Genomic DNA, 17,273 nt, shown 5'->3' on the forward strand with positions numbered 1-17,273 from the left:
CAAGATAAAAAACTGGCATTGTTGCTGGAATTGACCAGCCACAGATGGACTCAGCTATGGAAGTTTTTGGACTGTGTGAAGTTGAGCAGAAATTCTATCACAGGTGCCAATTTCACAAATAAGTAATCACTGTTGAACTGGCAGGCATCCTATTTCCCTTACTTTGAGTTTGGTTATGCAAAAGACTAATCAAGACATCTATCAGGTACATAATTTAAGATGGGTAGGTCTTCGCTAGCACATGAAACTGGATGGCCCTAGAGTTTCAACTTTTGCAGGGGACTTGGCTTTCAGACAGTGCTGGTTTCCTCTCCAGTTCTGAAGGCGAGCACTTGACATGCACTGATCAGGTCATGTCCCCCTCTCCAGTACAGTTTCTCCCCTCAGCTGCCATAACCAAGTTGTGCTCTTTGCCAGTTTGTTTTTGTCTTGGATGCATTCCAGCTCGGGTCTTTTATGCATTTGGTATGACAGGCGTTTAGGAGGGAAGTTTCAAGGCCAGGTTCCTCAATCCTGTTTTGTTAGGAAATGCTCATTTGGCAATCCTAACATCATTAAAAATTATTCTCAATAGGGTATGCTCTGCCAACACATGACCTTTAGCTGTTAAGAAACAGCAGAGGAAGCACCACAAAAGTAGGTAATTCTATGATCAGTTCAGTTATTTGGCAGATAACAAGAAATAGCTCTCTTGCACTTAAGCGTGGCATTTAGAAAGCTGGAGTAACGCTTTAGGTGGCTGCCCTTGTATCTTGATCTGTCTGCTGTTAAAGTTGCTATCCTCAACATTCCCCTACAGGAGGAAACTACATACTATCACTTCGATGTGTAGATTGGTAATTAACACGTTGACTTTCGAATCAGAACCACTGCAAACACTTCTGCAAGTGTCACCTCCTCAGCTCAGATGTGCTGATCACTTGCCTTGTACCAGCACATTTGCACAGAACAGTATTTGAACCCAGTATTTTGAACCCCCCTGTGTTTTCTCACCTTATCAATTCATATACAGGGGTTGTTTCCTATCAAATTAATTATTTTTTTGTATCATGTACAAGGAAAAGAGTTGAAGGCTCGGCACAGAAGAAACCAGTCTCTCTTTGATCTAATGAGAAATTGTCTTATAGATTTTTAGTGGCAGAGAGGATACACCAACATTTTTATTGCACTAAAATTTTTTATTATCTGGGGTGCACTTGTAATGACTGCATATAGCCCCATTAATTAATATCTAATACTAAAAAGGCTGGAAAAGTAACGTTCAAGTACATAGAGAACTACACTGATCTGCCTTACCTACATAAACAAGGAAGTTATTTTAGTGTCAGTTTATACTTTGTATACAACCTGCTTTCCAACCAACCAAGGGAGATCAATATTTATTACGATTCATTAGAGAATGCAGTTGACTTTTATTGTGCAGACCAAAAAAAAATGCAGTCACCAACCCACTACTACACTAATTTATGAAATCAGTTAACAAAATTATTGTAAAAAATAACTTAATTTCTGCTGAGCAAATGGAAACAAGTTGTACAGCTCTCCCACATTCCTGTATTGATAGGAGAAAATGGCATTGAACCATTATACTCGGTAACTCAAGGACAAAACCACTTCTGTTGCTTAGGGGAATGAAAATATTCCCGTTTTCTCCCCCAGCCCAAACCCAATATTGGTTTATACAAAAAAAAAAATCTCACTTGGAGGTACTGCAGAAGTCCAACATTCTTTACTCTCTTAACTTTGATATGTAAGTACCTGATAGAGCTATCCTACTGGCATGTACACAACTCAAGTGAAGCACTGCTTGGCTCCTTCCAAGTGTTTTTAGCTTGCCAGCATACTAAGCTTAATCTTCTGGTTCCTCATAATGTGCATACCCACTAGCATAGGTCCTTCCTAAATTCAAATTGCTGAATACATCTGTGGTCTCAGTATCGGAATCCTTCCCTCCCTCATCATTGTCATCTTCATCATCATCTTCTGCTTCATACTCATCATATTCATCCTCACGGTCACCTGCATCTCCAGCCTTGCTGGAGGAGAGGCTCTTCCAGTAGGCATCATAACCAGAAGCTCCATCTGCATCCTCACCTCCAGTCTGTCGGCCAAACTTCAAGGAGCGAGCTGCAGGCAGAGAAAAATCATCATGTTCCCACCCTTCAACAGCAATTTGAGCCAAGCATCTGACATTTCTTTTCCATCCTTTTTCACTACTCAGCAAAGAGCGTACAATGTTAGACAGCCTTTTTCTAAATCTGACATTTTCAGATTTAATCCTTACTCTGACAGAACCTTTCTGCCACACACAGTCTGTCCCCCTGCAGCCAAGTTTGTATGAACAATAACTGCCCCCAGAGTATGACTTGGGTCTTAGGATAAACCTTTGGTACTCTAGCCAAGAAAACCTGTAATTGGATGTGCTTTGCAGACACAATACGTATTGTGATTTATTCAAGAGTGGTTGAGGTAGATTGTATGCATGTCATCAAATCGCACTTTGAAATTCATTTGCCAGCTTCTTGTAGATTAAATAAAGGCTTAAGCGGTGATTTTTTGCAATTTTTTCCATAACTAAAATCTCAAACTAAACAAAGCTTTCACTGTATTGGAATCAATTAATGATTAAGAATGAGAGACTGTTCAATTCTAGAACTAAGAAACACAAAGTTTTTCACAAAACAATCAAAAGTAATCGGACTTTATTCAGTGTTCCTATGTAGAAAAGTAGTCACCAATGGTACTTGTATTGCTTGTTAGCTAGAGAAGCAGGCTTACTTGACATGCTCAGATCCTTTGTCTGCTGAGTTTCATGGCCACATTTAGGGCAGGGAGGCTCTTTTCCTTTTTCCTGTTTGAAAACCTTACTTCGCACATGATCGTCACAAAAACAAGCCTGTGGGGTGAAAGGAGAATAAAAAGGCTAAACGTTTCAATCATAGAAGCATACTCTTCAACAAGAAGCAAGCAAAAAAGCGTCTAACAGCAGCAGGATTTTCTGACTGGGATTAAAATTTAATGAGCTCTATCTGCAGTGGAAGTGGAGTCTGTGCACAGAGCAACCACTTCTGTGTTGAACGTAGTTTCATGGCTTGCTGGGGAAGAGGCTGGATAAAAGTGCTGATAAACAAGTAGAGAAAGTAACATACTCAAGGACTGGATTATAGTGCTGCCCACAAGGAGTCTGGCAAACTTTAGTTTATGTTGACAAGCTTAAATAAAATACAATCAGAGTTGTATGCCAGAACATAACTATGCAGTGACCTGAAGGCAAGAATTAGAGATTGAAATTTCACATGTTGAGCACCAGGGTGCCAGTGAAGATATCTGGAGAAAGGAACAATTTGGAATATGAAATTGATGCCATGGGGAGACTGCAGGGAAACATACAGAGGGTAAGATGAGTAAGAGCAGGCAATGAATCCAGCACCTGGAGAAATCTGGGCAATGCTGATGATGAAGCAGGTGGAACTTTTTATACAAAATTACTTCTGAGTGTATAAAACCAAAAGCCTGATGTCAACAAATTAGCCTGTGCATGTGTAAAACCAGATTAGCTGTGGAGATTATTTCTATTGGATCCAGGCTGCAATGTTTTCTGGTCAGATCACCACTTGACTGTTTTTAAAAAAACAAACTTTTTTAATTGTCTTAGTTCTACGCTGGATCAAAACATATTCCAAAGCCTTGGATTCTGTTCAAGACCAAGGATTTGTTTTGTGGTTTGTTTTTTTTTTTTTAAAAGGCCCAAACATGGTACAGCTGCAATTTAAACACAGAGAGCTGGACAAAGTGAAGATCACCTCACCTGACATAAGGATGCACAATACTGGCTTGTGGTTAACAGGCAAGCACAGACAAAAGCCCTTTTGTCCCCCATAAATCTGCCCTCAGGCTTCAAACTAATACAAAAGTATGAATATTTTTTTAATAATGTAGAGGAAGACATGACAAGGCTTGATACCAGCCTTGGAGGCTAAGGAGAACAAGTCTAAAATCATAGCTACTTGCACTGTCTTTACTCTTTACCTTACAACGCAGGCATGAATGCTGCCCAAGCCTGTTACAGGAAACACCTGTTGGGAGAAAAATCAATATTTACAATTCAGTATTTAGAAACTGCAGATCTGTGATGTTTTTAAAACCTTGTAAAAGTATGTAATAATGTAATTGAGGCATTTCTTTTTAACTCCCTGACACAACTGCACTTTGGCAACACGAATCAGTCATTTTACCATACAGTACCATTTTACTAGATTTTTTTCAAGTCAAAATCAAGCCTCATTGCAATAATGTAATTTGACATAAAAAGTAGAAGTTGAACAGGGGAAAAAGTTTAACTATTTCTTGAGTTTCCAAACTTTTAAAAACAGAAGTTTCAGAACTAATTTGGTATTAAGTGATCATGTTGCTTTTCCTTTTCTCACAATGTCAAAAGAAGGAGTGTGAGCATTTTTCAGTCACTTTAAACAATGCCATGGCAGCCTTTAATACCTTTATCTCATTTAAATGGGATGTGAGAACACTTAAAGCTTGCAAACTTCCAAACCTAGAACAGTTGTTTTGTTCTGTACTTTCTGTCACGTCCTCTGGAAATGTACTTTATTGCACACAACTTCATGTGAAAAATCTACCTAACTGTGTTAAAGAAGTAGCTGGCACATGAGCTGTAAAGAGCAGAATTGGTGCTCAAAATCTAACTCGTTTTGAAGCTTCAAATTGGTTTCTTTACTCCACTAGAGGGAGTATAGTAAAGGCAACCACACAGGAATTGGCAGCAACACGAAGCTGGGTGAACAGTTACTCCTCAAGAAGCAGCAATATGTATTTTATCAGTCTCTGCGCAAGTACTCGTTCCCTTCCACCTTGCCTTACCCCTGTGACAACAAAGTTTTTGAATCTGAAGTAATAAATATCATGAGTTCTCCACAGGAGCAGGACAGCCACGGGATTTAGTGCTCTGTCATGTGTTTAAAGGTGGAATTGGAAATGCTAATGCATATATATTCAAACATTTCTGGAGTACCCACACTTTAAAAAACTTCTCTCAGATAGTGATGGAAAGTAACAGTACCTTTTTCACAGCTAGAATGGGATTTAGACTACAATTGCATGACTGCATTTAAAGTTCATGTATTCTGTAAAAGTTCAGGTTTTATAATCTTGTTACCATGCACTGACAAAAATCCTGCCTCTCTACCAAAACTGCACTGTGCCACAAAACGTTGAACACAGTGAAAACCCTCAAAAAAGCAATTTCTCTGTTCAGGGTGTGACATCACATCTGTGAATTAAAAGCTTCCAACAATCACTGAAAAAACATTCTTGGGGAACAGCTGTTGCTGCTGCAATATTCCTATGCAGGAAGATATTCTGGCAGAATACATCAAGGGAAGCTAATCAAGGCTTAGAAAATATCTGGCTGGGAAAAAAAAGGATGGGAGATGAAAAGGAGATACGAGATTTCTAAAGACACAGACTATAACATTGAAATCAACAAATATTATGAATTGGGAGAAATCAATTAGGACAAGAGATTAGTCAGTTCTGAAGAAAACAGTCTTATACATGATAAAGAGCACCTTCAATTTCTATAATAAGGATTGAAAATGTTATAATAGTCAAAATACACGCATACAAGTTTTGGAAAGGACAAACGCTTGTCTCATGGGGTAAACCAAATAGTAGTCAATGGTGGGTAGAAAAGAAATACTTCCACTAAAGATTAGTTATTTCCAACATGCATAGTCTTGGTTTGTGTTTTGTTGTGGTTTTTTTTTTTAACTTCCCTTGAAGTTACCCTGTTTCAGCCAGAGATGAGTAGTGGACTAGCAAAGTCAGGCATGGCCATCATGTCCCCTTACAAATATGAGTTTCAGTTTTGTCCACACAATTAATCGAAGTTCAAAAGGACATGAAGTCTTCAGCTACCTGTTCTTTACTCAGTAAAAGTGGACATGTATCAACATTTGATACATTGCTGACACATGTCCGCAGTCCACTGATCAGTGAAGAAACTAACACTGAGTTCATGCTCTGGATGAACGCTATTTTTGTTACTTTGTTCTGTGCTCACCCTGTCTCACTGAATCAGATGGTGACTGCTTCCTGAGTCATGGTCTCCCTCAGGACTTGCTGCTTTTGTAAAATCAACAGATGCAAACCCCTCACCAACATACAGGCCATCCACAGCAATCTGGGAAAGTTTAGCCAGACTAACACAGGTGGTATTATTTAAAGCAGCTGTTTTCCATGAGGAACAGGTATCTAGAAATAGCTCATCATACAGTCAGAAGAGTGGAAGAGAGCTCCTTCTTGCCTGCAGAGCTTTGTGGAGTAAAAAAGCAGCATCAGCAGTTTTGCTGCAGTCCTGGCCACTGCAACTTTAGAGACTGCTGGCTCCTGCAAAGGCAACTTCCCATGGGAGGCCTATAAAAGCCAGGCAGGAAAACAACTGCCATGTACAATCTGGCATGGAGGAAGTTCAGAGACAAAAGCTCTAGTCTAGATAACTGGATATCAAGAGCAAGCACATAGGAAACAGGCCTTTTCCTCCAGTGGTGGTAAAAGCTATTTGGAAAAGATGATAGAGAGTCTGCTTAGCTGTGGTGAAAGGGACTATGAATAACTAACTTACATTTAAATGTCTCTGCTTCCAGAACTTGGCAGCTGGCTTGATGTTCAAACTGATCATCTTCACAGAGAAAATTGTGGCAAAAAGAACAGGCAAATATTCTGCCTCCTAAAAGATTTATCAAGGCAAATAATCAGCAGTGGGCATAGGCATCAAGTTCTGCTCTGCAAACAATTTAGGCAGTAGTTTTGACTGAAGACCAGTTCTCCCTTCTGTCACAAATGCTTGAACAAAGTCCTAAATTAGGCACTGCCGTCCATTATTACACTGACAAATACCATATATCCTACAATACAAGACAGCACAAACATAAAGCAAGTATTACTTCTAGTCCTTTTCTTCATTTTAAGTCGACTATGGCATTAAGTATTTTTCTTAGATCGGATCACATTCTCTCTCATTCAGTCTCCTTCCCTCCCACACCCTCAACTCTGATGCACACCTGAAATAAACATTTTAAAGGATTCCACAAACGGAGATCAGTATGGTTTGCTAAGCAATTGGGAATTGAAATACCTGTACTAGTGCAGATGAATGGAGCAGGAATGGCAGAAAATTGTGCGTTAACAATCTGACACAGTGCTTAATTATGTGAAGCGCTCAGCTGATAGGACAGTTAATACTTTAGATTACATAACCATCCCTGGGTTGAGCACCGTATGTTACTGAGCAGGTCATTCACATTCCCCACTGCGTAAGGTCTATTTTTAAAATGGGGAGAATGCCTGGCTTTGAACAAACATACTGCAAGGACTAATCAGTGAAGATTAACAATGCTACGTTAGGAATATAGGTACAATAACTTAAGCAACGTGAGGAGAAAAGTATCATTTAGATTTTCTTATTTTTAAGTGTGAGCAACCTACCGTGGTCCCAGACACTTCTTTCGCACTCAATACATTCTGCATCTGCAAGAGGGCAGATACACGCATGTGTGCTGAGACATTTCCTCCCGTGACACACCCAAGCTTCACAGAAATCACAGATTGCACCCTGCAATTACAGAAAGATATTATCTTGGGACTTCTGCAATACCTAGAGAGAGACTCTTATTCCATAACCCTGAATGTATCCAAGTATCCATTCTCTCAGTAGGTTCATCCCAGTTGAGTGAGAAAGCATGAACCACATCTGTATTCCTATCAAGCTGCTCTACAATTCATCTTTTTTTGTTTGATAGTCATTTCTGCAGGATTAAATATAATGCAAAATAACTTGGTTTTCTCCTTTTCTGTTTTTTACAATTCCTATCTTAAATCTTATGCAGGAAAATTGTGTCCTCCAGCTGAAACCTGAGATCCATAAATGATAACAATGTTCTGGCAAAAATGCAATTTCAAAAAAGACCTGAAAAATGCCACTAGATTCTTATAGCTGAAATCACTCATTCGGATTTTAAACCATGCTGTATTAGAACACAAGCTCCGCAGAGAGCAAAGATCAAATAAGTTATTAGAAGTAAGTTAGACTCTTTAACTTCCATTTTGATTAAACTACAAGATCTACACATCAACTATCCCTTAATTGTAGCATTTAAGAAGCCTCCTCAGCCCATATGTAACAAACTACTACGTGTACTACATGCACACAAAAACTAAGAAAACAGTGGTGAATCCAAATTAATTGTTGATGAAAATACTGCATCAGTGAATGCATGGAATGAGTTTAGGAACTTCAGACTGGAAAGGCTGGCTGTGTTACTGAGAAAAGCTGACTGCCAACTGGAGGCAGAAACAGGACAGAGGTTTAGTCCATACAGCATTTAATCCAGAGGCTATGACATGTCACACCTTGCTTTCCAGAATGGAGTAACTACGTTGTCCATCTAAGAACAAAAATTCAAAGGCCAGAAGCTATAACTATCTCTGCTAAGAACCAAAATTTTTTTTTTTCTTTAAATAAAATTCCCCCCTAATGCCATGGAACAGATTCCTCTCTCTGATACTGATGGTCTCTGCAATACTGAGAAGACAGCAACAAAAGTCCACTGGTTTCTACAGATTCCTAGATTTTAATGGAGACTGGGAATTGGCTATGGGGCATGTAAACTCAGGTGCTGTTAATGCACGTGCTAAGGGCCTGCCACCAACACAGATCTGTTAGCATCCAGGACGTGGCAGAATTTGCAGGAGTTGAATCTAAAAATGCAAATTTTCGGTTTCCAGTATAAGGGAAAAATCAGTTTGTGACAGTAAGATGAGGAAAAAAAACTCGGCATGGTACATGCCATCATTCCATAAATCTGTTTTATCTTTTTGCAGAAGGATTTGCATAGAATAACCTCATAGTGCAAAAAGGGCTGTAATTTTGTATACATACCACCATTGCTAGTCCAGTACTGTACACACCAGCATGTTTTATAACACAGTCTGAAGACTTCATCATGCATTTGGTTTTTCCTGTATAAAAATAAAAGCAAGCAAGCAGAAGAAAACTATATAAAAATAAAAAAAAATAGAATGAATGTTCATATAAGAGCAGTACTTCAAACAAACACCTGTGCTTAATTGTAAATCTAGGTAAAAATAATGCAAACAAATGTCTGCAACCCACCCTCACATCTCCCTTAGATCAAATTAATAATTGCCTGTTTTCAGCCAAAATCTCTTGCCCCAGTACTGAGATAATAAGGCAATGTGTTGTCTTGCTCTATGTTTTGAGGTACTGGCAAGAATTTCAAATGTCAAAACAAACCAAAAAACAAAATTAAGGTGAAAGTCAAGCAATGACATCTTAAAAAGTTGCATTTAAAACTGCTGCTAGCTCTGTCCCACCATAAAATCAGCCTGGGCTGTGTGCAAGGCTGAGGTCCTCTGAAAAAAAAATGTGCACCTGATGATTTAACTACTTACAGGTACTTGGATAGTTGTTTTTTTGGTGGTTGTTGTTGGGTTTTTTTCTTTTTTAAAACCATATAAGAGATTACTTCCTAGACAAAATAATTCCCTTTAAATGCAGGGATGGGTGGGAGAAAAAGCCACAGTCTGCACTTAAGTCATTCTGACACAAGCAAGCAGTTAGGGTGACAACTTTCCCCTACTCCTTGCCTCTGACATAAATAGCTCTACCAGAAAGATCCATACTCTGTTTACAGTTATACAAGAAAAAACATCTTGTAGCTAGCCCAGGCTACTGCAATGGAGTCTTATCGCTGATTTAAGCTGCCCTGCATCAGACCCCTTTGCTGTCTCTGTTATTGCCTGCTTAGAGAAACCAACAAAAGGGTCCTCCCTGCAAACCCATTCAAGAGCTGACAAACCCAAATTCTACTCTGAAAACGTAATTAAATCCCAGTATGCAGCATCAGCAGAGTTGTGTATTAAATCACACCTCAGGTATGAAATGGCACTTGGAGGGTGAGGAAGGACCAGCGGTGGGCTGAGCTGGGCAATGTGAGATGGTGGGGGTATTACTGGGTCTAGAGCACTGCAATACAGCTACCTTGCTCCCATCTCTCAGGGAATTCTCTAAGAAGGATGCTGTTGGTTTATAGGGGCTGTCCCCAGCACTTTATTAAGCACCAAACAGCTCTAATGGCCTTTGTTTTAGAAAACCATGGGACTCAATATAATTTTGTGGTTGTTATTAGGAATGCTTTTCCTCCAGAAACATACTGCAGATTAAGATAAATTCAACACACAGGAGTCACTTCAGATGCATAATAAACTGTAAGATAAACAGCATGTTTTTAGTACTTCGCTGCACGATGACAGAAGGAAGACTTATGAAGGATGACACACTGCCATTGCACACTAACGGCCTGGCTTCCAGAAATGCTCAGTATCTGCAGGTCCCAACAAAGGCATTGGAAGCTGCAGATGTCAGCAGCTCTGATAGTCAAACTACAAAACAGCCCAATTGCTCAATGACAAATTGAAAATCTGCAAGAATGTGTTGAAACAGTAAAACGACAAAATTCACCTCAAAGTATGAAATGACTATCAACATTCCCCGCAAGCAAGCAGCTGTTTAAAAAAAAAAAAAAAAAGGCATTTTAGCCTGATTCAGAGTCGAATTCTGTCACTAGGAGTCCTTCTCTTCTGATTTCAAAGCATCAGCCCTCTAGCACATATAAATAACATGAGCAGCATATTACATTACAAAACCATGCAAGGTGAATAAAGTACCATTGCTTTAATTGATATTAAACTGATCAGAAATTATATCATCCCCAAAAAGCAGTATCTATTGGCACCTTGCTGGCAGTCAGAGTCTTTTTAACTTTGCTGCTGTTATGAAACAACACCCGACATGGTCAATCTAGGGAAATGGTCAGTCAGATGTTCTCAATCCTAAAAGGCAGTGAGACAAATTCTTCGGAAGATCAAATACTGAAGACAAGCCCATGACCCAGACTTGCAAACCTCTGGGAGTCAAAGGCATACGCATTAGTGCATGGTCAAGCAAGATCTCTTCTCAAGGAGGATATTCACAGCAGATTTAAAAGAACCTGCTCCAAAAATCACAAAGGTACTTTAAGACAAAGGTTAGCCCTTAGAGTCTAAGGGCTGAGAGTTTAACAACACAAATGGGATTGAGTATAGCCTGTTTTCCTTCGTTATTTCTACTTACCACATTGTGCACAAATCGGTAATTTTTGAACAGAGTTACAGAAGTAGCAAAAAGCTCTATTCTTCTGTCGTCTAGGCACATGGAGGGGAAAAAAAAAAGCAAGCAAGCATTAAAAAAAGACCTGTAAAATGTTTGAAACCAATTAATATTAAACTACTGGTTTTAGAAGGGGAAAAATACTTACCTTTGGCACTTATCACATTCCTAAAGAAAAGAAATAAAATACTGGTAATTATTTTTATTCTAGGTAAAATATATAAGATGTACAGACCCCACAGGGACTCTGAATTAGGTTCTGATTAGGAACCAAACTTTTTATTCAAGTATTATACCTCTGATGCAAATGTAACCTTAAATATAAAGGAAGGATGGTAAGAAGAATGGTATTCTAGTGGCATTAAATAGTCAATGTAATCATCACTGGTTTTACACAATTTAAAGTCAAGTATTGTAATATAAAAATACTTTTGGTTATTTTACCATTGAAGCATTACAAGGATGTTTGGCTAAATCTATGTTGGCTCTTGAAGCCCTTATCTGCTTTTCACGTTCACGACGGTTCTCAGCTTTCTTCCGAGCACCAGTCTTCTTTTTAGGCATTTTTCACTATCTGTGGGGGGGGAAATAGGTATGTAATGAATGCACACAAACCTATGTATGTCAATACATGGATACACATGACACATCCAGCACTAAAACTAGATCTTGGAGTTCCCATGTTAACTGTGTTTCATCTCCATCCATTTCCCTTTCTGAAAGTTTCTTTTCAAATGTAGAATAAGGGGCCCAGTCCCTTAGGAAGAGTCATGTGATGAACCATGAAGAATCTTGTGATCTGGAAAGGACTTTGCTGTCTTTAACTTTGCGCTTAACTATCTTTGAAGTGCTTTGCCTTAAAAAAACCAAAACCACTATGTTTTGTAGGTTTGTTTGTGATGGGCCTCACTGGTTTTGGTTTGCCTTGTCTATTTAATACGGACAATATTTAGCTCATTTTCTCTTTGACTTCCCTCTCTTCTCATGCTCATTAACTACTTCAATCAGTTAAAAAGCATTCTTCAGGTAAGCAAATCGTGGTGTACTGCAAAAATGCAAATTTCACACTTCATGAAGGCTTAGAAAACAAAATGTCATTACATAGATTTAAGAGCTATGGCAAAGGAATGTTTGTACTGCTTATTTATCATTTTAGCAATAACGAGGAGATGAGCACGCATTGCTTTGAAGACACCACTGTTTCCCAAGAAGGGTTTACACTAATTTAATTCCATCTGGTTCAATGCATGTGTCTGTTTTAACATTCTAGGAAGGAACTGATGTAGTACAGTGGTGAGACCATCGGGCAATCAATCAGACCTCTGCTCTCTTGTCATCTCCACAATGAACTGTGCAGTACTCATGTAAGCCTAGTTTACTCTGTGTTTATAATAAATTAGGCAAGTATTATCCTGACTTCATGAAATGGACAACTGAGAGATTAAAGGTGTGGTCTGATGTTAGAATTTCTCTCGTCAACACAGGCACTCAAGATCCTAATGCTCCATCTTTATCATCCCCTCATTTCTGCTGATGTAACTGTTGTTGGTGTCACATTCTAAACCAGAAACAGGTTAAAAACAACACCAAAAAACGCAAACCAGCAAGCACCCCAAGATCCAGATTAGCACAATCTGATGGGGGAAGGCAGTAAAAGGGGCAGCAGGGGTATTTGCTTAGCAAGGGTGGGAATAAGAAAGCAGCTAAGGAAGAGGCAACGGCCTCTCCACTGACAAAGAAAATTGCCTTATTGAACATAGTTCTAAAAAAACACTCCCAAGTCTATGGCCCAGGTGGACACTCTTCTTCATGCTGTAGCTACCAAACCATACTTCCTTGCAGATGACAAGACAGCTGAATGTTTGGAAGTGTTTAGCTCTTATTTTGGTACCTCGCTACAGTGCTTCTGTTTTGAAAACCTGGCCTCTCTACCAAGTTGCCCCAACATATATCGCACTGTACAACTAACCCACAGTTCTCGTACTTGTACTACAAGTACACCTAATGGTGCTCCTTGCTCTGCCTCCGATTTCCCAAACTGCAGAAGTATACTTTCAAACAATTGACAACTGAGACTCAAGCGTCATCTTAAATCTCAATCTCCACTTATGGAATTTGAAGAAAACCACTACAGACTTGTGGGCCGATTTCTGCCAAACCCCATGATGGGACAGCTCTGCCCAGGCAAAGTTCTGCTGATTCCAGTAGGTCTCTGGGTGGCTGCCAGGAGCCTCTGGCCTGAGGAAATGGGAGGTACCTGCTCTCCCCAGCCTCATCCCTAACTCTAAGCAGACATGTAGACATGCACGCTGGCATCTGTAAGGAGAGCTGCAGCATCAACAGGCAGTGAATTGTAGCAGCTTAAACTTGGAAGAAAAATTAGTATCTTCGTTCAAAAGGTCTTATAAAATAAACCCAACAGTCCTAACTTTCCCAAACAAAGAAATATATTGTCCTGACCAAATACTAAAATTTGGTTTTGATAGCACACATAAATCAGTTTGCTCACCCTGTAGCATTTTGCACCATGTTTAAATTGTATTAGTGTCGTATTTTGTAGTCAAAATCGTATTGCTGAGCTGCCTGCTGGCAACTGTCATTATTCCAGAGCGTGACATTTCTGACACTGGGAGTCCAATATGAGGTTGCACACTAATTTTCAAACTGCTCGAATATTGATTTAACAACAGAATCTAATGGTTAGTATTTATAGCTTGACTTCTTCACATTACCTCATAATCGAAAGCACCAAAATGACAAACTGTTTTCATGAAAAACAGTCTCAATGACTGCTGAGGACACGGATTATAAGAGATCTTTAAGATGGTAGTTTTTAGAAAGTTGCACTAAACTAAGTAACAAAACTGCAATGTCTGTTTTGCATGCAAAACATGCAAAACTTGATAGCTTAACAAAGCTCTCAAGTCAATCTGGGCTTTCAAACACCATCCAATAAATAACAACATCCTGTAGATCAATATTCTATCACTCTTTCCCTCTGAGCTTCCACTTAAGATGTTTGCTGTCTTTGCCCCGAGTTCTAAATTTTCAGGGGATTTAGCATCTTTTAATTTTCTGACTAGAGCTTAATAGTGTTATGATGCCAGAAATCATGATTGTAAAAACTTTGTTTACCTGCAATTCCTTTCAAATCAGGGTATCGCACCTTTTAAAAGCACTAATCAGTATTTTAAATGCCTCTGCAGTATATTCTACCGCCACTTTTGGCAACGCTTCTGTAATCTCAGGCTGATGGATGACCCAAAAATGTATTTAGGCACCACAACACCGTTACCAAATGCTCAGACAGAAAAGACCCAGTGGAATCTGTCTGCAGTCCAGCTTCCCTGCAGGGTGCATGGGAGAGAAAAGTGCCTCTGGGGGACCTAAAACAACAGGTCCAATCATCAAGGAAATGCCTACACTGAGCTACTCACTTAAGATCTACTGGAAAGATCATGTGAACCTTTTGCTTAAAGTCTTTTTGCTGAAGGCAGAGACTTACGGGCATGCTAGCATCCTCCTTTTCACCTGTGATGCTGTTGTAAGAGAAATTGCCAAGGATGCAGTAGGCCTATGCTCGGTTCCCTCCTCAGCCCCAGAAGGTATGACCCTGCTGCCCTACAGTGTCCCAGCTCCCGAACTGGGAGCAGTTCTGCACGAGGGGTTTTTCGCCATTTGAAGTTTTCTACTCAGGAGCAAAATGCTCCAGACTGACTAGGTCAGAGCAGCAGCAGGAGCCAGCGTGACTCTCCAGCTTAACAGCTGATGCTGTGGCACAGAAAGCACAGAGTTCAGATATCGGGAGGCTGTGTATGAGGTGAGCAGTAGTTGAAAGGAAAAGTCCTAAAATGTGTTGTGTGCGTACTGGGTCCCCAGCACTGTGCATTTCGTTCTGTAAGTTTCACCTACTGTTCCTCACCTGCTGCATTATTTGCTAAGGTAAACACAGGCAAGGACAGCAGAGTTCCCACCGCAGCTCCAAAGACCGCTTGTGTATTTTACCTGATGGTTGTGCTATGTAAAATACATAAACAATGCCTAGCATCTAAATTCTGTTGAGGTCGTAGCATGCCTGTGCCATTTTTTCCCCCCTCTTGAAGATTGTCCTTGATGAGGTCCCAAAGACACACACTAAGTTTGCAGCAGACAGGAAAGCAGACTGCACCAGCAGATTTCTGCATCTTCTGTGCTGAGCACAACATTCCCTCGCGTCGTATTATCTTGTCTTATGCGATACGCTAGACACCCTGCTGTCACAAATATAACGAACAGCTGTAACAAGCTATTCATCTTGGGGGCAGGGGAACTGTCGGGTTACTCCTGTCACACCACGCAAATACTAACACCCGAAAGAGACTTTCCAGTATTTCAAGACTTCTTGTACTTGACCATCAAATAGCCTCTACCTTATGCATATTCATCAAAAGGGGAATCACGGTAAATTCGCTGGGTCACATCTGATTCCGTTCAGAATCCAACAAAATCTGTTTTACCACTTTGCAAGCGTTATACAAGACCACAATATTCAAAAAACCTGTATCAGCAGTGTTTCATACTTATGTCGTTCCAGCCCATGATTCCTTCTAATAATGAAATCATTTCCAAGGCACTGCGATGTCAAGGGCTTACTCCGCCTCTCAGTAACAAGGTGGCTAACTGTACTCCGCGCCCGCAGCGCCTGGGGGCTGCGGCGCTGATTAGGGCCCAGATGTGCAGAGGCTTCCTCAGGCACGTCTCCGACCGACCCCCTCCTCTGGAAAAGCACCTCGTCCCCGGTGGGAACGCTTTTCTGCCCGCCGGTAACGGCTGACCCCGCCGGTAACGGCTGCCGAGCGTGAGGCCGACGCGCTCTCACGACCTGACTTAAGGCTGTTCAGGGAAACGCCAACAGCAGGCCAGCTTTTCGAAAAACACACTTGCGCACACATATTGCGGTTTTTTCAGTTTTCAGTATTTTACCTTATTTTTAGTATTTTCACCTAGGCCCCCAAACCGTGTCGCAGCACGTTTCCAACCTGGATCGCCGTGCTCCGTACTTCTCGGCACTTATCTCCGGGGAAGCCAGCGACCGCTTCGCTTGCTCAAACGGGGAAGCCGCGGGGGGCCGGGACTACCGCGGCCGCCCCCTCGACGCCCCCAGACCCGCCCGCCCCCCGCGCCCACCTGGCTCCAGCGGCCGTGCGGAAGCCGGAAGCGGCGCGGTGCGCTGCCCGCCCGGCCCGGCGCGGCGCGGCGGGAAGGTTCCGAGGGCGGCCCCCTCAGGCCCCTGTCCCCGGCGGGCAGCCGCCCGCCCTCTCCCGTCCTTCCCGTCACGGTGGGAGGGGCCGCACGCCCGGCAGGCAGCCGGGGGGCGAGGGGGCAGCCTCGGCGGCACGGCACGGCCTGCTGGGTAGGGGAGGCTGAAGGGGCTAAACCGGGAAGTAAGCAGAGGTGGGGACGCGGGGAGCCGGGCAGGCCGGGGGCTCTGTCCGACGGGAGTTAGGGGGAGAAACAAGTGCCAAAATAGCAAATCTGCGCTTTCTCCTCACGGAATTGCGGAATTGGACATGGAATGGTTGGGAACCAAGAAAGGGCAGGATCTCCACGCTGCAGGGAAAGGTGTTGCCAGAGTTGTGGAAGGAAGGAGACATCATAAAAAATGGTAAACATATGGATACCAAAGTCAGCGCTCTTAAGCAGGAGTAGTTAGCACCTGCATCTTGTGTACTGCTAAGCACATGGTGTTACAATGCAAACTGCATTTGCATGCACTTGCATCTTCTTGGATTTAAAAAAAAAAAAAAAAAAGCCAAAACTGGTATCTATCTCCACATGAATGTCTGTGTCCTGAAGAGAATTAGGAAAAAAAATCTCTTTTGGTGTTATTTTGGGGGTCCTAATTAGCGTAATCTTTCTCCTCATTTAAAATAAGCTGTTGGTTTCACTGTGGTTAGGAAATCGTTGAAAAAGTTTTTATAAGCTGTTTGCCTGGATGTTACTGTTCAGTGGTTGTTCCATCCTCAAATTTTGTTTGCTTTCATGGCAATTG

General features: G+C 41.2%; 1 protein-coding gene across 3 annotated transcripts; it reads right to left on the minus strand.

The window, feature by feature from the left end:
* Nucleotides 1-1,392: 1,392 nt before the first annotated feature.
* ZNF330 (zinc finger protein 330) lies at nt 1,393-16,474 on the minus strand. 3 transcript variants are annotated; one of them, XM_076337163.1, is made up of 10 exons: nt 16,409-16,474; nt 11,687-11,816; nt 11,391-11,410; nt 11,207-11,277; nt 8,954-9,033; nt 7,501-7,627; nt 6,638-6,742; nt 4,030-4,076; nt 2,779-2,896; nt 1,393-2,127 (listed from the first exon to the last, which is right to left on the minus strand). In XM_076337163.1, exons 2-10 carry the CDS (start codon nt 11,804-11,806, stop codon nt 1,850-1,852), a joined length of 966 nt encoding a protein of 321 aa, XP_076193278.1. In that variant the 5' UTR covers nt 11,807-11,816; nt 16,409-16,474; the 3' UTR covers nt 1,393-1,849. The 3 variants fall into 3 exon arrangements, with proteins under 3 accessions (XP_076193278.1, XP_076193277.1, XP_076193279.1); XM_076337162.1 differs by lacking the exon at nt 16,409-16,474 and adding an exon at nt 16,205-16,377; XM_076337164.1 differs by lacking the exons at nt 6,638-6,742; nt 16,409-16,474 and adding an exon at nt 16,205-16,377.
* Nucleotides 16,475-17,273: the final 799 nt, after the last annotated feature.

The sequence above is a fragment of the Aptenodytes patagonicus genome, chromosome 4 (assembly GCF_965638725.1).
Source record: "Aptenodytes patagonicus chromosome 4, bAptPat1.pri.cur, whole genome shotgun sequence".
NCBI classification, from domain to species: Eukaryota; Metazoa; Chordata; class Aves; order Sphenisciformes; family Spheniscidae; genus Aptenodytes; species Aptenodytes patagonicus.

Bases quoted from the DNA above. Each gene is read 5' to 3' on its own strand.
- ZNF330 (XM_076337163.1), bottom strand. From the start codon at position 11,806: ATGCCTAAAAAGAAGACTGGTGCTCGGAAGAAAGCTGAGAACCGTCGT. The intron at 9,034-11,206 runs GTAAGTAGAAAT...ATTTTTATACAG, and splicing joins ACCGATTTGTGCACAATGTG to GAAAAACCAAATGCATGATG. The intron at 2,128-2,778 runs GTAAGCCTGCTT...CTCTGCCTGCAG, and splicing joins AAAGGATCTGAGCATGTCAA to CTCGCTCCTTGAAGTTTGGC.